General features: G+C 31.3%; 1 protein-coding gene across 2 annotated transcripts in view; it reads right to left on the bottom strand.

Annotated features, from left to right (window-relative positions):
• LOC129216260 (tyrosine-protein phosphatase Lar-like) overlaps positions 1-23823 on the bottom strand; it is a 371862-nt gene that overhangs the window by 78700 nt on the left and 269339 nt on the right. The window contains exons 5-7 of one of the 2 annotated variants that reach the window (XM_054850461.1): positions 8476-8586; positions 6686-6964; positions 4538-4825 (exon numbers count right to left, since the gene is read on the bottom strand). In XM_054850461.1, the coding sequence (XP_054706436.1) occupies positions 4538-4825; positions 6686-6964; positions 8476-8586 (678 nt within the window). The remainder of the gene's footprint in view (positions 1-4537; positions 4826-6685; positions 6965-8475; positions 8587-23823) is intronic. The other variant, XM_054850462.1, reaches the window with a different exon arrangement.

Here is a 23823-nt window from a genome sequence, read left to right as displayed (position 1 = left end):
TCGCAATTTTTGGCAAACGTCAGTGGGGCTCTGAGGTACAGAAATAGCACAGTCCATTAGTATAAAAAAAGAAAATAAAATGTTATTTCAAAAAATTCAATAAACAAGGTGTTCCACATAAATCACTTTTGGCCAAACGTCAGTTGGGCTCTGAGGTACAGAAATAGCACAGTCCATTAGCATAAAAAAGGAAAATAAAATGTTATTTCATAAAGTTCAATAAACATGGTGTTCCACATAAATCACGTTTGGCCAAACCTCAGTCGGGCTCTGAGGTACAGAAATAGCACAGTCCATTAGCATAAAAAAGGAAAATAAAATACTTCTTCAATACAGTTCAATAAACATGGTGTCCCACATAAATCCCTTGATTTGCTGATTCACCCCAATGAGGTACCCATTAAAAAATTGCAAAAATATAGATTGTCATATTGATTTTATATCTTCATCAAAGTTCTTTCGCAATAATGAGGAAAAGAAAATACTGTGTAATAAAAGCATCACTTTCTGAGGTGATTAAATGTTAAATGTCTTTCTAAAAAAAAAAACGAAAAAAAAAAATATTTTGTGATAGTTTGTGGAAATAGTTCAGTTTATTTAAAATCCGTTTTCAAAGAAAAAAAACTAATAAATTTCATGTTGAAAATTAACTTATAAATAAACTTTACTCATAAAAACAAAACTAATTGAAAAGTACGTACTTACCTTTAGAAGTTAAATGATATTTTCGAAACAATAAAAATCATTGCATTAGTAATAAAACAACATAAGATTTTCATGCATAAAAAATGTCACCCAAAAAACAACTCCTTCACCTTTGAACTTTTTTCTTGCATACATGTGAATGCAAATTAAGCCCTCAAGCAAAATGTTGAAACTGTTTTAACAACATTTTTTTTCCCTTTTCCAGATTTACTGTTTCGTTTTTAAATTAATAAAAATGCGGCAGCAATCCATTACGAAGAAAATCATTGTTGAAGATGCAACAACCGAAATGGATATTTACTCAGACTGGTTTAAAATGTTTTTTTTTGTAATTTGCATTCAATTAGTTTTTAAGTGTTATTCCCACGTGTCCTAACGCATAAAAAGGTTTGAATTTTGTTCCAGCTACAAAGTTAGTCTGGTGAAAAACACTATTTCTGGGTGTTTTTAATTCCTACTTACTCAAGGACTATCCGCCCCGAGGAAATTTTAAGATTACTTCTGAGAAAAATGATTGTCGCCAAAATGTAAAAAGTTTCTTACGCGTAAGTTAAGCAAAAAATACAAAAATCAAAATGAAATCTATTTTAACTAAAAGTTTGTCATAGAACATAGAATTATTTAGTTTCTCCGACAAAAATCTTCAGGGTATCGAAATAGTACCAGTTCTTTTTCGATAAAAGTAAAAGTTGAAACTTTTTAATACTCTTTGTAATAAAAAGGATGTGGTCGTTTTCGGTGAACAGAGAAAAAATTTCACTGTCTCTAATAGAGGAACACAATACTTTTTTGAGACGAAAAATCGATACATTTATCTTGATTATATTTACTGAATTGAATAATCAAGCTTTTAAAATATAACTCCACTTGTACGGACAAAAAATTAAAAAAAGTTCAATTCATTTAAATAAAAGGGGTTGGGTATCGTAAATGTAGTTTTTTTTCTTGCTTTTCACTGGTTTTAAATAAATATATATATATATAAATATCAAGTTTTTGAAAGTTTTAAATTGGTGAAAAAGCTTCACGTTCACGTTAGACACACTTATAATGATGTCGAATGAATGAATGGTTTTCTTGCACTTATCAATACATTAGACAGAAAACTTTAATGTCTAACCGTTAATACAGAGTGAGCATAAATGACGGACCCGATTTCAAAAATCAAATTTTTGAAACTACTGCACATGTTACAATAAGAGGTAGATGAATTCAAAGAAGAACATACTAAGTTGTTTTCCCAATAAAGTTGAACTACATAAACGGGTAATATGTGAGCACATGTGCAAAATGTGCAATTATAAATACATAATGTTGGGGCCTTTTGTTACACGACATCATCTTACCTATAAACCAGTTCGTTCAACACATTTTGGAGGATCACACTGTCGATGGTTTTTAATGATGCAAAAATAAGTTTTTGAAGTTATTGTAGTGTTTTTTTGCATCGGGAGTTGATAAAACTCCCAATGCCTCAGTTGCCGAGTGGTCAGAGCGATTGCTTGACACACTTGAGGCTGTGGGTTCGACATCCACCCTCGCACCGGATGTACTTTTCCTTCTTTGTGCTGTTAATTCTAAAATGTTCTGTACTATCTTTACTAATAATAAAGCTGAAACTCTGGATCTCTGCCTCTCTGTCGGGATGTCTGTTACGTGGATGGCCGATTTTCATGAAATTTGGTACACAATTAGTTCATATCTTAGTAGTACGCACCTCGAAACGATTTTGCGAAAATTCGATTTTGTTTTTTTTTGTTCCAATTTTAAGACCATTTTACCCTGGAAATGATCATGATATTAACGAGTAAATTACCAAATTATCATAACGTGGAACCGTAACATGGGTGAACAAATGAACATAGCAAATTGGCGAGAAATTCATCATCCATTATTTGTAAATATACAGGCGAACCAAATGACATTTGAATTTTCCACTACGGTCAAAGCTGTGCGGGCAATTTTTTTCTTAGTTTTCCTTAATTTTGGTTCATGAACCAATTGATTAATTAATACTTCAATAATTTTATTATTTAAAATGAAATAAACATATATTAAAATTCCTAAAGCATTAAAAAACATTTAAAATACTCATCAACTAATTGCACCAATGAGTTTCAATTAAAATTTTGGAATTAGACATCCATAGTTGAAAGAAATAATTTCCATAACATCAAAGCGTCTTAAAATATTAAACATAATGAACTTAGTATCATTTTATCCTCAGTCTATCTTTACCATCCGTATATTTATAACTTTTGCACTTTAATGGTAATCACATTTTAGCGTATTTAACCTGACAAAATATAAAATATGGCTACCTTCATTAAAATGTTCTATATTTTGAACACAGGTTCACTTATAAGCATAAAGAGAATGTCAACTTTTGTGGGACTCATAACTGATGGATAAAAAGTGCACAGTTTGAGAAATTATGACGAGGAGAAATAATATTTTGAACTAAAAAATCCTAAAAGGTAGCTTACAACTTTAAATATTTTTTGTTTTCCACTGACTCCTTTTTAGGGAACACTCGTAATTTATTCATAAAGCTCACCTAGAGTAAATTTTATCTTTAGAGTTGATATTTTAACTGAAATTATTAAAGAGAATAATTAGAAAAGATAGATAGCATATAAGGTTGCTTTGAGAAAGAAAAGGCATGCTAGAGCACTTACTGCTAGTTCCTGAGGAATCAACTATAGAAAAGAAGGAAAGGACAGTAAGCTAACGATGAAATAGGCAGATAAGAAAAAGCATAGTCATAAGTAAGGAGAATACCACATATTTCTAAAGCTAAAGATTTAAGTTTTGTTCAAAGCAAGGGGAACAGTTGTACATATAAAAGTGAGTTAGATATGAGAGAATCTGCAAGTGCGTTATATTAGCAGAAAAAAGGCTTCATGGAATAAAATAATATTCATTTCTAATACACACACACCCACACATATACAGAGAAATATATGGTTTTTTAAAAGCACATAGACAAATCACTTCCCATTTCTTTTTGAGCAGTAATCTATTTTTAAAGCTTACCAAGTTAGTTGCCGAAAATGGAATTAAAATTAGGTTTCAGGATAGCTTATTGACCTCAATTCATACATGCGTAATAGTCCTTATCAAATATTTTATTAATTCGCTTTGATTGCCTTTGGCACCAAAATTAAGTAAAAACATTAGTGTTACTCAAAGCTCTATTAATGCATTTATGAAGTAACCAATAAATATCATACATATTCATATTAATTTATGTGCCACAACAAGTAAAACTCCCCAGGCCAAAACCGACTTTGGATTTTGGCGAAGTTCAACATTTGCCGAGGTGTTTGGAGACCAAATCCTATCGGTTTGGTCCATATGGGGGAGCTGTTTGGACGACTAAGAGCTGCTCATCAGAGAAAAGGAATCTCTCAAACGCTGACTTAAACGCTCCCAAAAGATTTGGCATCTTTGGAGCCGAAACGAGTTCGTTTTCTTTAGCTGAAAGCTTGTTTGTTTTCTTCAGCTGAAATTACAGCTCCCAAAAGTTTTTGGCATCTTTGGAGCCAAAACAAGTTTGTTTGCTCTAGCTGAAAGCTTGTTTGTTTTCTTCAGCTGAAATTACAGCGATTGAAGAAAAACTAGATTTACAATGTTTGTAGCAAAACTCGAATTACAAAAGAAAACTAGAGTTGAAACATTTGTAGAAAAACTTAAAAATGCGACATTTGAAGCAAAACTATAATTATCATATTTGGAGCAATACTATGGTAAAACAATAAGTAAACTATAATTAAAAAAAAAAAATTGGTTAAAAAAATAAAAAATAAAAATCTGCTTCAAAAAACAGTACCTGTTTCACCAGTCGTAACCACAGCAGGTAAACTCGGGCTCCCTCGTCCAATCGCATTGACAGCTATGACATAAAACTCATATTCTGTGTACGGCGTTAGATCTCTTACTGTGTAGAACATAGTGTTGATGCCACTGAGCTCGCTGTAATCCTGATTGGTCTGACGCGGTCTGTACTGGATGACGTAATAAATTATGTTTTCTGCTCCTACGTCATAAGACCATGATATCCGTACAGAGGTAGCTGTGACGTCTGAGATCTGCACTCGGCTTGGGGGACGAGGTAATGCTGCAAAAGTCAGGATAAAGAATTACTGGAATTATCTTCCATAATATTGACTGTTTAAAAAAAAACAACTCAACACGAAACCAACATTGATGAGTAACAAGTGCAACAACGGAATCAACGTTTGAGTAGCATTCACGTGCTAAAGTCATACACGCACAAGAAATAAAGTTGAAACAATTATAAGGTCTTATCTGAAACACTCACAAAACCAGATATCTTTACCAATTCTCTTTACACAAACCAAGTACCCTTTTGTAATCCTAAATCATCTTTGAATTGGTAAATTAATTTACCACTAGTATATGCGTTCAAAAGATTAGCTAATATATTACAGCAAACGAAGTTCAGATTTTTAATTAGAGCATTTTTCTGAATAGGAAGTTAAAGTGAAAACTGTTCTTATGATTTTATTTAAGATAGAGACAGTTCGTGTTTAAAATAATACATGTTCCGTACCCGCACATTTTAATTCTGAATATGTGTGAAATTTAAATTTAGTCCTGAAAATAGTAACGTTGCCAAATTTAAGTAATGCAGTACAGGATGTAATGACGGCTGCAGAAACAGTCACAAAAAAGTGTCATTAGTTTCTGTCATCAACTGTTTCTTCCACTAACAAGAAAAAATATTTTAAAAAATATACTAAGAAGAACTACAATAAATTTTACCGATTAACTTTCAGACTGATAGTGCAGTTGCAGATCCATGAATCTATCCAATTGCAATTAATCCCGAACTTATATGAACATACAAATTTTAGAATACCTAGAAATTTTAAATTTTAGATAGAAAAATGTGTCTTAAAGAGTCCAAAACAGCTAGACAGTAAAAGCCATGGCATATACTTGTATCTAAAGTTCATTGATAATCGTTTCAGAGTATTACTCTGTTTACTTATAATTTCCACTTTTCAACCTCTCTCTCATCTACGATGCTTTAGAATTGAGCTTTGTGTATCGTAAGCTATATGTTGGGAAACATTGTTACAAAATCAATATTTTGACGTTCAATAAATAAATCATCAAGAGAAAACTGATAGTTGCAGTAATCAAATAATTACCGATTTGAAGAAAAGTTTTACAACTACTCGCTGAAGTTCAATGACCCCTATTTTAGGCTCTTTGTATTTAGTCCTGATTCAAACTCTTTCTCTCTCCTTTATTCCAGTGTATTAATTAAATTACTACCTATTTTTGATTAATAGTTCTTTAATTTAGTTTTTATTTTATTCCTTTAGCAATTATATATCTGCTACTGCCAAAGTCTAAAATCTGGTAAATGTCGGCTTAACTGGTAAATATCAACATCCGCATACGAAAAGTATCGGTGAAAAACCGAATATTTCTGTTTTATCACCGGTGAAAGTTTACATTCTCCAAATTTGTTCTTTCGCGGTAACGCATACTCATGATCTAGCCCCTCTTCCTCACCAGAAAAAAAATCTGATAAAACTTCTGATACTACGAGGTCTAATCTATTCCAATGGAAGAAATTCGCGTGAGTTCATTCGTTGGTAACAAAGGTAATACACCAGTAGCGGCCACTTGAAGGATTATTATTAAAAAAATGGATTCCTAGTCTCCCAGTGGATTCAAAAGTGCATCAAACATGCAGGAGGTAGTATCTTCTGCACGTTTGAATCCATTGAGAAACCAGAAATCCTATTTTTTTTTTCAAATATAAACCTTGAAGTGGCCACTACTGAAGCATTGGTCACTACTGATGTGTTTATCTTAGTGGTTCAAAAAACAAGAGAAAACCATTCCTCAGCCCACACACCTCATTCGTACCTTCTAAGGAAACAAGGGAAGGGGTCTACACAACGACGAAGGACGAGAGAGGTACTAAGAAGGTACTAACCCCTACCTTGGACAACGACCTGCGCCACGGCGTCTATGCTGCCCAGTTTGGAGGCCGCGACGCAAGTGTAGTTGGCACTCTCTCGAATGTCCATCAGCTGCAGCACGTTCTTGCCAATGGGGATGTCGTGTTCGGACGTCAGATCGATCAGTCCTTTCTTCCACTTGACGTAGGGCATTGGTGATCCGACGGCCACGCATGTGATGTTAATGTTAGATCCAGGCATGACCTCGTACAGTTCTTCCGGAGGTATGGAGAAGTAGGGTGGGACACGGCGGACTGGAAAGCAAGTTGAAGTTTCAAGAACAAAAATAAATTTTGCACAATAGTCACACCCAAGTCCGCCCGAACGCAAAATTTCAAGGGAGGGGGGCTCAGGTATTTTCCCCATGGTTTAGCAGGATATTTTACCCATGTAAACCGATTTCAGTACAGATTAGAGTTATTAAAGTCTGACATTTTTAACAAATTTTTCATTAATGGCTGGAGAAGAAATGTTTTTACATTTTTGCCAAGAAAAAAGTACTGAAAGCAAGGAAGTTCTAATTTCTAAGGCGGGACTTGAGCCCCCACTTACCTTCCTACATGGGCGCCCTAGGAATACCTACATATCGTCGCCGAAGAGCAACAGTAAGACATCTAATCTCAGGAATAACAGTTAGATATCCTACTAATGATTATTTAAAAAGCAATATAGAAAGAAACTAACTTTACAAAGTAGAATTCGACATTATGGATAAAAAGAATAATTCAAGTATATATGGTATCGAAAGTTATCATAGTATTACAGTAAAAAGGTATGTGAATGTTGCAGAGGATAGCTTTTTCAACACAAAAATATGTGAGAAGGATGTAAAATTCATTGAAACCATGGGGCGATTCTCGAAAAAAATGTCCCGTGCATAACGCTAAGTTTTTTATTTTATTCAAGTATCTATTAATTAAATATGGGATTAACTGTTGTGCTTTGATAGTATATTAAAGCATGTATTATTCCCCAACAGCATTATCTTTTGATGACTTTGGTTAGCTGGAAAAATAAAAAAAAATAGCGTTACGCACAGGACATTTTTTCGATAATCGACCCCAAAACACGTGCTGTCAACTATTTGCAGACTTTTGCTTTTGATAACGGTATTGATTTTACCCTTGTTTAAAAAATGTTTTGCCATTTAAAAATATTTGCTTTACAGTTAATTTTTTCACACTTATTCGAAATTCAGAGAATGAAACACGAATTTGGAATTAATTTTAGAGAATCCCATTCGTAGAAAACAAAACACCCATTCGTAGAAAACAAAACATGCGTTACACAGCTACCTTTTAAAGCGAGTTGCGGAGTCAGACTAATTTTTGGGGTAAAGAAGTTAGAGTCGGGAATCGAAAATTTAAACTTCCAAAAGTAGGAGTTGGTCATTTTTCCTCTAAGTCCGCAACTCTATCAGTGCTTGCGGAGTCGGAGTCACAGCCGGATTGATTTTGAGGTAAAGGAGTCGGAGTCGAAAGTTCAAAAATTTCCAGAGTCGGAGCAAGTCATTTTACTTCTGACTCTACAGCCCTGTTTTAAAGCTGAGGGCTTTGATACAGTCAAAAAATTCATCCACAATAGAACAAAAAGTCACAGATAAATGATAACAGATTTGCGCAAATAGTTCGACTGATAAGTTGGCTTCTTAGCGGATGAGGATTAAACGATTCGTTTTTTAAAAATAGGAGCGAGCAAAGCCGGTTTGAGTTGCTTATAACATAGCAGAGAAAATTTGATTTTAAAAATGAATTTGTTCTTTTACCTCGCACATAAAGCGTAGCTGGACCTGAAACAGCAGTTCCTTTAGCATTGTCTGCAACACATTCATAACTCCCTTGGTCTTCTTCTTCAGCTTCAATGATTTGCAAAGATGCTGGAAGACAAATAATTTTTATGTAGTGCATGGAAATAAAATCACTGAAGCAGAAATGTTGAAACACATGACGTAGGAAAATTAAGGGGGTCCGGGACACAAAAATCCTCAAATTTTGCAATTTTTTTTTATAACTTGAAAAATTGCTCCGTTTTTTTCTGCTTAAGAGGACGTTTGAATCTTGTTTCTACCTTAAATAGAACGAAAGTTATAGTTTTTTTTGTTGCATGCATCTAACGAATGTGTACATAACTTTAAAACTTTAAACGCGTTTTTCTCCATGATGCAATTTTTCCCGATTTCTTGCATTCAAACTCTTATAAGTCAAGAACCGATAGAGATAAAGTAATGAAACTTGGAGCATATCTTTTTCAAGCAATTTACTTTAATTTTTATTCGGCGAATTTGGAAAAAACGTTTACTGCAAAAATTATGATTTTTTTAAAAAAAAGTATCTTCGAATTTTTCGAAATTTTTCTTCAAATATTTTTTATTTTTTATTGAATCAATATTTTTAAAATCGCCGAATAAAAATTAAAGCTTAGATATTTGTGCATACTTTTTTGAAAAAAAATTGAAAATTGACCAACAATATTTTGAGTTATAGCAATTTAAAGCAACCCCATTTTTTTGAAAAAAACTAATTAAATTTAAATAAAAAAATAATTTTTTTTCATATTTATGTTATGATTTTGCTTATTAAATAAATGATGAATCAGTTCAAAAAATTTCAAAACTCTAAAGTACATAATAAAAAAAATTTCAAAATGTGTCCCGGACCCCCTTAAATGAAAGTAATTTTTTTCTTGCCGAATGATTTAAATTAATTTTTTTTTTTTATAATTTTAGTCCTCTATCTAATCCGAAAAATTCCGAAGAGACAATGAAGCACTGCCACTCACGTTGATGATCAGTGAGAGTTCAACACGTGGAGTGGGGGGGATGATAAAAGTAATTTACGTTTATTGCTTTTTGCTCAAAAGACTGTTTATTATGTTTGAAATTTCATCATTTTGTAAAATTTATCACTTGCTCTTCGTATTTTATTTCTTTTAGATGGTGTGAAAAATTAAACGCATGCACTATCAAAATTTGAAATATGCTACCAAAAATTGGCTTGTTCAGGTAAGCACTTACTATCATAAAACAATTACTTTTAGCTCAAAACCAAATTCGTTTAGTTTATCAATATCATAAGTTATTAATGACGAAAATGTGACAAGTATTATTTACACTGTATACCATGTCTAGACGGAAGAATTTGAAATTTCTTAATTTAATGAATGTTGTGTATTTTGGTAAAGAAAACGTTTCTAATGTAAATCTTTCATAATATTTAAGCAGATATATCATAACGTTTAAATTCTCTTAATTCAATTCCTTTTAACCATTCTCCAATGGAAACATAAAAACTAAAGAATTGAATTGTTGATTAAATCAAAGACTTTAAATCAAAAAAATTGGGGAAAAAGAATATTTTCTGTTGTACCACACAGCCAAGACACATTTAAGAAATATAAAATTCTGAAAATTTTGTAAAGCAATATCTTTTCAAATTTTAGAAAGAATTTTTATCGTCTAATTTTATTTCTATCTACTGCTGCTCCTTACTTCTTAGCTGGTGCGTAGGAATTTATTTCATCGAAATAATTGAATTCAATCTGCATACCTCGTAACTTTAGCATTTTTCATTCTTCAAAACAAAGAGTGTTTACTACTAACATTTCTTAAAAAAAAAAAAAAAAAATCAAAATAGTTTCTATAATGGAAAAGTAATGATCGAGTCAATGATTTGACACGAACGATCAAATGCTTACCATTTCCGTTAAAAAGAGCTTTGTACTTAATTCACTTAAATTATTAAATTACCAAAGATTTAAGCAAAAATTTCTAAAACATTAAATTAAAAAAACAAAACCATTACCAATGCTTAGCTAACTCAACTTTTATTTAAGTGAGTATTTTTATCTTCAAATCTCATTTAATAGCTTGTTAATTAATTAATCAATTAGATATAAATAAACAAAAGCGCACAAAGAGCAAAAAAACTACTATCCAGAATTTCTAACTTTTATGCTTTACAACTTTGGAGTGAGATTTAAGAGAGACATCTAATTAAACTTTAAATCTTTTCAGACACTGATTATTTATTTCATGCATTAAATAAGTAAATGAAAAATAAATAAGAAACAAATAAGTTAACAGAATAAATAAGTGAAGATCTATTTGTTAAATATTTGCTTAGAAACAACTGATTCCTGTAAAATTTGACTTTGACTTCAAGCAAATGATTGAGTAAATGAATAAACAGAAATAGATTTCAATCAAATAAATAAAATAAGTCATAAAATAAAACCTCAAAAACTTTTACGAAGCAAATACTAACACGATATTTTAAGTTAGGTTTTCATTTTACCATCAGATAAATTTATGTAAATTCACCACAACAGCAAAATACAAAATATCGTTAAAAATGTGAACACTAATTTAACTTGACTGTAATATTCCAGAAAAATATTACATTTCTTTGCTATTTATTTTGGATGCAGCATAGGCACTTTGTCATAATACAAACTCCATTTTGAATGATTCGATCCCAGAAAAAGATAGAAAGCCAGCTCATGTCGGAATAATATGCTACCGTGAATGTTTCGATAAAATATAATTTGAATTGCGATTTCATCCCTTATCCTGTGCTCAAAATGCGTATTAAAGCGATAGTCAATTTTGTTTATTCTCGGCTTAGGAATTTGACATTCAAAAGAGCTGCACGCTTTATTTCTCTATTCACTGGCAGCACGCTTATATGCTAAACTATTCTATCCCATTTCTTAATATTCCAGTTTCTGAATTTACATTTCCCATTTTTCATATAGAGTACGTTGTGGATGGCTGAACCGAAATGGCTTGTTGGATTAAGTCCTAAATGACTTGCTTTTTAGAATTCGCTCTTCAGTCCATTTAAGATCTCTGAAAGCACGCTGTTGCTTATTTCGGAAGATAATTAAGATTTATGAGACTTTGATTGAGTTTAGTTGCATTTTGCTTGTTTTTCGGAATAGTTTTGATTGACTGTTTTATTGGCGGATTTTGAAACCAGTACGCAGTAAGCTACCTATGTAGTAATTAAAGTTGACTGCTACTTTGATCGAGTTTATTAGAGTTTTGCATTTCAGTATGGTTCATTTTTTGCACTTACATTTTATTTGGTTTTTGTAATAGTTTTGATCATAGAGTAAGGAAGAACATAGAGTAAAGAAATTTCTTTACTCTATGAAGGGAGAAAGACTTTTACACTCGTGATTTTCGAAATCTGCAAACAGATTTTTTGTACTAGTTAAGGCATTTTACTTGTTCTGTTTTTGGAATAATTTTGATTGATTCGTTTACTGGTGGATTTTGAAACTAGTTCGCAGTAAACCACCTATGTAGTAATTAAACGTAACTGAAATTTTTATCGGGTTTAGTAGCATTTTATTAGTTTTTTGCATTTTTATATGGTTTATTTTTTACATTTACATTATGTTTTTTTTTGTAATACATTAAAACCTCTCTAATGCGGACACTAACGGAACAATTTTTTTTGTCCACAATAGAGGGGTGTCCGCAGGACAGGGGTTTAATAATGTTACTTGCCTTCGATTCAGGGAATTAAAAATTGTCCGCATAAGAGTTGTATAGAAGAGAGAATTAAATTGTCCGCACTTGAGGGGTGTCCACTGGGAGGGGTTTTACTATAGTTTTGATAATAGATTAAGGAGGAAAGACTTTTACACTCCTGAATTTCAAAATCTGCTGGTAGAGTTTTTGAGCTAGTTAAGAAGGCGACTTGGATCGAGTTTAGTTGTATTTTGCTTGGTTTTATCAGTAGACTCAAATCACAGGGTAGTAAATTAGAGTCTAAAGTTGAAATCTATTCTGAAAGTGAAGATTTTTTAATCCAGAATAGCAAAATAAATCTTGATAAACATTTATATACACTTTCATGTGCTGTACAAGTAAAAATTTCATATTAAACTTTTTATATATTTTCTGTCTGCATATTTGCTAGCTTTATTGTCTAACTTTACTGTCTAAGAAGAAAGCCTTCATGATCCTATCATCGATCCTATCTCGTACCCTATCATGTTTACGAGATATTTGCACAGCATCTCATTTGTGTATAAACTTTTGCGTCATCATTTTTTTTTCTTTTTTCAATTTCTGATTTTTGTAATTATTTTTTCAGATATATACTTATGATCATAATAATTGCCCTCAGTAGATATTTGAAAGCATTCCGTTGAACTGTTTTCTTTTTATTAAATTATTTGTCTTGTGCTTGAATTTGGGCACCGCACTGTAGCTTGGATTTTCAAACGTTGTACGTTTGGAAATCATAAATTTTATAATGTACTAAACAAAAAATTAATACGGTTCTTGGTCCAATGTAGTAGTCCAATTACATTCCATGCAACAATCAATTTTAGAGTAATAATTAAAAAAAAATAGTGATGATGTTACCCAGAGGTACAAATTTAAGTATAAACATGAAAACAATGCTGTGAAAGCAATCTGTGCCGTTGCATAAACATTAAAATAAATAAACTGTCGACTTTTATAAAGTGTAAAACGAAATGTATGAACTACGCCAAATAGATTTCACTCCCTCATAATAAGTTTTACGTTTATGGTCTTCTCGTTGTTTGAAATTATGAAAACCTCTCCTCAAAAATGTAAAAAGACTACAACTTTTGGTTTTCCAAAACAATTAATGGATCTTGATCTACCTAAAAACGTACTTTTTAAAGGAAAATTTATGCGTCCGCAAATTACGAATCATTCAAATTCTAACATCCATAAATCTAAATCAAGTATCTAAGCATGATTCCTGAAACGTAAGAAAGATACAAATCTGAAAAAAAAAAATATCTGAAAAAAAAATCTTCGATTCCAGGCAGTTTTTCATTTTCGAAGCCGATCTTAATGATGATAAATGCGACAGAAAAGGAAGGTTTTTTTCTTTTTCTTAAAGAAGAAACTAAAGAGAAAAAAAAATGTTTTAAACTAGGAGGTTGAAAGAACGAGTTCTGTATCTATTCGTCAAAGTTTAGAAAAACATACAATTTAATGGAAGAGTACGGCCATTGAGTGCATATATTCTCCGAAATATTTTCAGTTAAGGCAAATGGAGGAAGAGTGTCAGGTAAAAGTAAGGAAAATTGAAATACAACTTACATTTTTTCTCGAGGCAGACATAAAAAGAAAACCGTCGCTTTGTCTTTCGGCTTTGAATGTCAGACAACATGACGTTTATTACAGCGCAGTCTGAGCTGCTTTGAGAAAGATTCATTTAGAGTAAATGTTGAAAAAAAAAAAAAAAACCCAAAACAGAGGCGTTACTGTGCTAATTTTGCAAAGAACATATTTGAGAGAGTTAGAGGCAAAATGACTAAGGGACAAGGATAAAAAGCAGGAGCTAACGGGTGGAAAATTACAGGAATAACACTATATAAGTGATAAAAATAAGAATCTGAACCCGTCTAGCGCAAATGCTAGGAGAAACGCCATGTAATTTATAAAAATCAAAACCTGCAGTTAACTATTGCAAATGATAGGAGAAACACCATACGGTTGAATAATAAAAAAATGGAGCACACTAGTGCAAATGAAAAGAAAAACACAATGTGGCAAAACAATCTGGAGATGACTAGTGCAAATGATAGGAGAAACACCATATAATTGATAGGAATAAAAATATGCAACGAACTCGAGTAATTATTGGAGACCACACCATATAGTTGACAAAAAATGAAAAGCTGGAGCACATTAGTGCAAATATAAAAGGAAAAACACAAGGCGACAAAAAACCTGAAGATAACTAGTGTCAATGATAGGAGAAACACCATACGGTTGAACAGTGAAAAGTTGGAGCACACTAGTGCAAATGAAAAGAAAAACACAACGCGGCAAAAAAAAATAATCTGGAGATGACTAGTGCAAATGATAGGAGAAACACCATATAATTGATAGGAATAAAAATATGAAACCAACTAGAGTAACTATTGGAGAAACACCATATAGTTGACAAAAAATGAAAAGCTGGAGCACATTAGTGCAAATATAAAAGGAAAAACACAATGCGACAAAAAACCTGAAGATAACTAGTGTCAATGATAGGAGAAACACCATACGGTAGAACAGTGAAAAGTTGGAGCACACTAGTGCTCCAAGTGAAAAGAAAAACACAACGCGGCAAAAAAAAAAAAAAAAAAAAAAAATCTGGAGATGACTAGTGCAAATGATAGGAGAAACATCATATAATTGATAGGAATGAAAATATGTAACCAACTAGAGTAATTATTGGTGAAAAACCATATAGTTGACAGAAATGAAAAGCTAGAGCACAATAAAACAGAATGAGACCAAAAAAAAAAAAAAAAAAACTGGAGATGACTAGTGCAAATGATAGGAGAAACACCATGTAATTGATAAGAATAAAAATATGCAACTAGAGTAATGATAGGAGAAACACCATATAGTTGACAAAAATGAAAAGCTGGAGAACACTAGTGTAACTATAAAAGGAAAAACACAATGTGACAAAAAGAAAAAAAAAATCTGGAGGTATCTAGTGCAAATAATAGGAGAAACACCATGTAATTGTTAAGATTAAAAATTTGGATTTATTTAGGGATAGGAGAAACATCAAATAGTTGAAAAAAATGGAAAGTTGGAACTAACCAATGCAAATGAATAGAAAATCACTATTTGGAAAAAATAAAAATCGGAAGATAATTAGTTAAAATGACAAAATTGGATACACAATATATAAGAAGCAAAAGTGAAGTGTTTTACCAAACTAGAGAAACTTTAGTATACTAGTCGATATGTTTTGAAGCAAAGTATGTTACTCATAGCTCCTGCCGGTGCTATTATTCACTGTGATTTAAAAACACTATTTAATAAATGCTCCTATGACTTAGATTTATTCAAAATTGCACTCGTTTTACTGAATATATTTTTTTTGCCACTTTTTCTCTTTGTTTCTAGACGGGACATATGAAAGCTATATACATTCAATAAAAATGCAATAGATTAAAGGCACACATTTTGTGGTCTCATGCAATTCGTTTTTCAAAATTTTATTATTAGAGTTGTAGAATGTTTTAAGCTAGTTTTCAAAAATTTTTCAATACAGACGCGTTTGATCTTTAAAAGTGAAATCAGTTTCATGAATATAATAATTATGCTGTAATACAAATGATACTTTCAATTTGACTTTCGTGCGTTGGACATCGTAAAATCACTACAAACTTCTAGCCACCGGTTAGAGCTTCGTCAAGATTTCCAAGACTCTAACTACTAACTTTATTGGGTAAAATTCTACTTTCTACTGCAGAGAGTTTTCTTTGATTAACTAAACTTCCGTGCTTTAGAAACCGTAAAGTCATTTCCAACTTTCAACCATCAGTCAGATTTTTATGAAAATATCTTAGATTCAAACAAATAGAGCTAGTTTGAGAAGGATTCCCGTTTATTAGTTCCAGAATTTTTGAAAACGTCGTCGAAAGAATCTATCTTTTCAAGGAGGGTTGATTCGAGTTCTGAGGCTGATTCAGTTGCTTAGAGATTACATAAATTTGATTTTCGTGTGCATTGAATCATAAAAAAAGGCGTAACTGCGAAAAATTCAGTTTGACTACATTCAAATCACTTAAGTCGAACTAAACTAGAAATCTAAATTGATAAAGATTAATGATGCATTATTATATTTAGACTCCTTTGGTATGTCTGTTGACAAAGGTCTTGAAACCATAAAACAGTAAATTCGGTAGCATTTATTTTAATTTTGATAAGATTTTTTAAATATTGGTAATGAATGTTTTGATGATAAGACGTTTAGCTGCACAACACTCATTTTTGAGTATATTTTGCTGCTGTAACGAGCTGGGTAGGCATATTTCATATTCATTTATAAGGGAAGTCATTGATAAGCTTGGTAGAAGTAAAATTTTTGATTTCGGTGTTAATTTTGTTAGGGACATTCTCCACTTCTCTGTAGAGCTGTTCGTCTTATTAAAATGATACCACAAAGAAAATGATGTAAAATAGAATTAAAATGGACCTAAATAAGGTTTTTAGTACCTAAGAAAATTTTTAGCAGGGATTAATCAAAATATTTTAATAGACATCCGGGGTTTGAGTTTAAACTAGAGTATTATTTTTATATATATTTTAAGATTTTTAGAATCTGAAATTTATTTACTCATACAAAGTAGACGACAAGAGATATTTGTGCAAAATTAACGGTTTAGAAGCTAAAAAAAGAAAAAAAAATGGCAGAACGAATTGACCGATCGTAGAAAACCTGCTATATATTCGAAAACCTATAAGTAATTGGAATAGGTAAATTAAGTACGTTATTAATAAAAGATTAAGTAATGCTCCAAAATTTCGTCCCATGGCATCCAAAAACTCATTAAAACAGATCTTGTAATAAATGTAAAATCATATTATGCTTTAAAATTTCCACTACCGGAGATATACACGACTTAAAAAAAAAGATTTGTAAACAAGACTAATGTATTTATAAATATGGATGTACTAGTTAGAGACATGGAACGTTCACAATCAAATTGTTGAATCATCACATCAAATAAATAACATCATTAACATAACTAGAAAATCGCCCGACAAGGTATGATGGGTGAAAATTGCTGCAACAATTGAACGAAGCAATTGCCTATTTGGTGATGTTTTGATAATTTAAATTTTAATCCTAACTCCAGTGGATTAACCCTAAACTCAAGTAGATAACATTCGTTCTCTTAAAATGAGTCCTACCAGTAAAACAGTTAAGTTACCGGATCCAGTTCAGCCTTGTCAAAATAAAGCATTTCTCTGCATATCAAACAATACCAAGAAAAATATTATCAAATTATCATGCCGTGGAGCGAGTTTTATTGTTGATGACATCAGGAGCGTTATTCGATCCTTCGCTATTATATATATATATATATATATATATATATATATATATATATATATATATATATATATATATATATATGAGGATTCTAAACACAAATTCTTAGTAATTCCACAAAATGTATTATGTAGTTGTACTAACAAATGACTTCATATTTCTTTAACGTAATGAAATTCGCAATTGTGCTTCTTCTTTACTAATAATAAAGCTTAAAGTCTCTCTGTCTGGATATCTCTCTGTCGGGATCTCTCTCTGTCTATCAGGATCTCTTTGATTCCCAAAGAATCACGTTGTAAGTCCATAAGAAAAATAAAAAGATATCTATAATCCGAGAGCAAAATTCTTAATGATATACTGTTTAAAAAAACCAAGAGTCAATCATCAATTTCAGAGCAAGGACATAAAGTTTTGAGTATTTATTTTAATGACACTTGACGTACATATTAAATGTCCAACAGGTACGGATAACACATATACATAGCTAAAGTTAGATTAGTTAAGGTTTATTACAATCCGAATAAAATCTAACACTATACCTGAGCATCAAAAATCGTATTGCAAATTGCATTAAAACTCTACCAAGCATAAAGTTTAGGCAATATTCCATATTTCTTATAAATGGTTAAGAATCGCAAAACACAGTTTGAAAACTAGTTCTAGATATACAAATATTTCATTGGAGGGGTTTTTAGAACATACAGAAAGGAAAATCATTAGTATTTATAATGAAGACTTAAAAATAAACTAATGTTTTTACCAATTGAAAATTTCACGCTAACTCGATCGTTGCTAGATTAATCTTGCATTGAAAAAGTTTATAGGGCAAAAATCATGTCCATTGAGTATTTAGAACTGTCTTTTTTGTGCTACTCTGAGTATTTCGCTATATTTTCTTTACATATAAGCTTATTAGCTCTTTTATTATTTATGAAGTTTCATGCTAAGATAAGAACAAAGTGCTATAAATGAATAAATGATAAATAAGCTAATAAATTTCAGGCAGATAAAAATTGATAAAACATTTCGAAATTAACTATTTTGTTTGAGAATGTATGAGAGCATTTTAATGAAAGTTATGAAAAAAAATATATAAACTTCTCAAAAAACACTCTCCCAGATAAAATATTTCCTCAAATGTTGAAATATTTAATTAAAAGCTCGAAATACAATTTCAGATGTAAAATATTACGCTGAATTTAAATGTTTTCTACACAGTTTATACATTTTACAAAAGTATTATTAATTATTAAAAAGTATAAAATTCCCCTTTACAATTCTAATTTAATAGAAAAAGCTAAAAGTTTTTATCAATAAAAATGGAACTTAACAAATCTTTGAAATTTAAAGGAAAAGAAAGCAGCAATAAAAAGAAGTAGCTATCAAGCAAATACATTTCTTTTCGATTCGTCAAAATTGGGAAAAAAAAGGAAATGAAAACAGACGCAGAAGGAAAGAAATTAGATTCATATTATTTTAGCTGAATTGGTAAAAATGCATTTCTTATAAAGCTTTTTAAGAGCATTATCTTTTTTCAAGAAAATAGAAACAATGTTTAGAAGTAATTAGAAGCGATATTTGAATTACCAAAAAAGAAGGAAAAAAAAAAAAAAAGCGAAAATTATTTACTTTACCGAAGAGCAATTGCTTTTTTCTGTTTTTTTGAAATTACTTTTTGAATTTTCATTAAACTAAGAATTGATAGCTTTTTTGAATGATTGGATAACTCTTGAAGCATTTTTACACGTAAAAAAAGTCAGGAAATTAAATAAACTAATGCTATACTTTTTGTTAAATAGTTTTTATGTTCACATTAATTATTAGAAAATATGTTGTTAAGCATTAAAAAATGATTAAGATCATGTATAACATTTCGTTAATATTAATTATGTATTTTTCTACTGATTAATATTTTTCTGTTTGACGTGTTTTTTGTAAGTTGTATAAAATTTTATTGGAGAAAAAGAAGTACTCGTTCTTTATTAGCTAATTTCTAATTGATAGCGTACAACAGTGTTTTCAAGTGAAATTTGAAAACCCTATTTGATCCTTTGTAGTTTAAAATTGCGGAAAAAAAAAAATGAGAGCCTTGTTGTAGACGCATGCTAAGACTTACAGGGACACGCAAATGAAAATAATTTTGCAGCTTTATACTTTAGCACTAATGATGATTTTATCTTTTATTTCACACTAATAATATAAGCGATCAAAGACATTCAATACTTCTAGAGGTACGCATATGGGAATAATTTTGCTGTGCTTCAACTTTGCAGTGGATTGTTTCCTTTATTTTAGACTAGTGGTACCCGCACGGCTTTGCCCGTGGTAGAAAATCAAAAGGCCATTTTGTTCTCATGTATATTTATAAATAATGGATGACGAATTTCTAGCCAACTGGCTATGTTCATTTGCTTGCCCATGTTACGGTTCCACTTTATGATAATTGGGTTTTTTACTTTTCCACGGTTGTGATAATTTGCTCGGTAAAATTTCCTTAAAATTGGAATAGAAAAAGAACAAAATCGAATATTTGAAAAATCGCTTCGAGGTGCACACCCCATGCTACAAACTAACTTAGTGCCACATTTCACGAAAATCGGCAGAACGGTCTAGACGCTATGTGCGTCACAGAGATCCAGATATCCAGACAGACAGTGGGATTTTCAGCTTTATTATTAGTAAAGATTAATCATAGAGCAATTAAGGGCTATATACAACTTGAAGAGACATGCATATGGAAATAGTACTTCAGCACCGAAACTAGTTTTCTTCTTCAATTTATACAAATAATTGTAGCGTTAAAAAAATTCCAAGGCTTTAAGGAGCACTTATAAATACCTACATGCTACATGCACGACTTGCTGCAAAATCGCCCCCGTGAATTTCTTTTTCTCCACAATTCTTTGTCAAAAACTTATAAAGTAATTTTTTTATTGAAATGTTTATTCAGATTCATATGAACGAAAAATAAATCGATTTGCTGCAAAATCGCACACATGAGTTTTTTTTTCTGAGATCCAAAATTCGATACTAAATAGTGGTTGAAACGTTTCACGCAATTTAAGAGAAACATGCACATACGTAAACAGTAATATTTATAATTTAAAAATTTAAACTTTCAAAATTCTTAACGATAGATATTGAATTTCTTCACGTATTGTCAGAACCTTAAAGTAATTTTTTGATTGAAATATTTATTTAGATTCGTATGAACGCAAAATAAATCATTTGGCTGCAAAATCGCTCACGAGTTTCTTTTACTGCTATCCGAAATTTGATGCTAAATAATAGTTAAAACGTTTCACGTAACTTTTGACAAACCTGCACATAAGTAAACGGTAATATTAATAATTTAAAAACTCAAGCTCTTAAAATTCTAAACGATAAACATTGAATTTCTTCATGTTTTGTCAGAAACTTATAAAGTAATTTTTTGATTGAAATATTCAGATTCTTACGGAGGTAAAATAAATCGAGTTCATCAGCATAAAAATTATACTGTAATCGTTTTCTTAAAACGCCTCATTGCAAATATCATATACATAAATAAGTAATCCGAAATCAAATCTACATGGACTATCTGGGTAAAGACTTGGAATAAATGAATTTCAAACAACCAAAGTAAATGGCGCGTTGAATGATTATCCTTTCGGTAGTGTAAAAAAGAAAATTTAAACAAAACATTCAGTGATGCTTAAGAAAATAAAGAAGCAAATTTCTGAATTACATAACTGTTTAAAATAATGGTTCTCCACTTTAACTTTTAATTTTTTTTGGATGATTACAAAATAATGCATTTGAAAAAATAAATTTCAGGATTTCCATTTTAAGTAAATGGCGAGTTTAACCTGATAAAGGTTGTTTTTTTAGTCATTTATCTGCAGTAATATACAGTTCTTACTCACTAAAACTGAATAAAAAGATTCGATAAAAAGTTTGACTCTAAAATTTCATGATAAATATATATTGCTAATTTCTTGGAGTAGTTTCCGTGCTTGACTTGACTTGATTCTCTTAACGCCTAGTGGCGCATGAGGCCGCTAGCGTGGCATTTCATCCCGACCGGTTTAAATGCAACCTCCCTGGCACTCCCCCCAGCTTGGCCAACCAAAGGCATTTCTTTCTTGTATGGCCATCTGACGCCAGGTTAGTTTTGGACGCCCGCGCTTCCTTTGCCATCAGGGGCCCACGTGAGAGCAGTTCTTGTAGGGTCTATTGCCTGCATTCTGAGAACATGTCCTAGCCATGACCCTCTGTAGTTTTTTATCAGTGAGGTTATGGGCTTGGAATTTGTACGTTTGTATGGGTCTGTATTCGATATTTTATTTGGCCAGTATATGTTTCATATTTTTCTCAGGCTTTTAGTTTGAAAGGCATCAAGCTCTTTTTCTTGCTGTCTAGTTAGCTTCCATGTATTGCTGCCATAGAGTAGGACTGCTCTAACTGTTGAATTGGAAATTTGTATTTTGTTTGTCGTTTCAATGCAGTAGTCCTCTATTCTTCTTTGAGCAAAACTGTTCAAAAATGTTTCAAGAACAGTTTACATCTTTCATTTAGTAAAATAATACAGAACCTCCAAGACCTTTAAATGAGGTCGTTTTCGTATGGTATTTTTAGAGTTTAGTTCCCGGCAAAAACTCAAAGAACCATTCAGGTTTTTCAGTTACTGAAATTTGTAAGTTCTTCCAGACTTTTTTTGTAGACGTTTTAGCATGATATAAATATAGTTGATTCTTTAGAAAATTGGAAGGACATCGGAACAAAAAGATCACATTTTGTAGCTACATATTTGTGGGATTTCTTGCATAAAACATTTGCCGTGTTATTTCCGTATAATATGTGAAAAGTTTTTTTTTTTTGAAACTGAAGAACGTCTCATAAAATATAAAAAGCTTAGAATTTTTAGTGACTGAACATAGTGAATTCTCAAAAAAAAAAAAAAAATCTCCTAGGGTATTTTTACATGATATGACTCACATTAATTATTTGTTAAGCTAAAAAAGTGCAAAAGAGAAGTTCAGACTTTGAAGTTCATGTAAATCAGTGGGTTTTCATGAAAAATATTTCCTCTTTGAAAATTTTCTAGGTACATATTTTCTGAAGCCCTCTGTATCCACCTCTGTTACTGATAAAGAAGTACCAAACTCTGAAAAGAAAAACACTTTTCAAAATCCATGGATTAATCTGGCTTTGGTATCAAAACGCCTCAAGCAAACACTTAAAATATAATATTATTTCTTCAGAGAATACCAGCATCCACAATCACGACTTTCGAAAATCCATGGATTAATCTGATTTTGATACTAAAACGTCTCAAGTAGGCTCTTAAAATATAATATAATTTCTTTAGAAAATACCCGCATGTACAATCACGACTAGCCGAAGATCCATGGATTAATCTGCTTTTGATACCGAAACGCCTCAACTAAGCTCTTAAAATATAATTTCTTCAGAGAATACCCGCATCTAAAATCACGACTTTCGAAAATCCATGGATTAATCTGGCTTTGAAACCAAAACGTCTCAAGTAAGCTCTTAAAATATAATATTATTTCTTCAGAGAATCAGCATCCACAATCACGACTTTCGAAAATCCATGGATTAATCTGATTTTGATACCAAAACGCCTCAAGTAGGCTCTTAAAATATAATATAATTTCTTTAGAGAATACCCGCATCTACAATCACGACTAGCGAAAATCCATGGATTAATCTGCTTTTGATACCAAAACACCTCAAGTAAGCTCTTAAAATATAATTTCTTCGGAGAATACCCGCAACTAAAATCACGACTTTCGAAAATCCATGGATTAATCTGGTTTTGATACCAAAACGCCTCAAGTAAGCTCCTAAAATGTAATTTCTTCAGATAATACCCACATCCACAATCATGACTTTAAAACTACGCAAATAATGCCTCCTTCTTAGGCAAGCACAAAGTAAACAGCACTTAAAATGAGAAAAGAAAAACTAAGTGAGAAAACAACTTTCTTCTCTTGAGAAAAATTTTCAATCCAAGAGCGTGCCTTAATGATGATAAACGAAACGAAAATTCAAGATTTCATGAAAGTAAAAATACAAAACAAATACCTCCACGAAAGGAAAAGAAATGCCACTGCAAGAGTAATTTGTCAAATTCTGTAAAAACACAAGCTTTAATGGAAGCATCGGATCATTAAGAAGAAATATTCCCGGTGAAATTCGAGAACAGGAAGCACACGATAAGAAATGGAAAATTAGAATAAAAGTTTTAAGCCACATTATTATAA

Source organism: Uloborus diversus, chromosome 2, assembly GCF_026930045.1.
Source record: "Uloborus diversus isolate 005 chromosome 2, Udiv.v.3.1, whole genome shotgun sequence".
Lineage (NCBI taxonomy): Eukaryota > Metazoa > Arthropoda > Arachnida > Araneae > Uloboridae > Uloborus > Uloborus diversus.
Note: the sequence above shows the minus strand (reverse complement) of the source record. Positions and strands in the feature narration are given on the sequence as shown.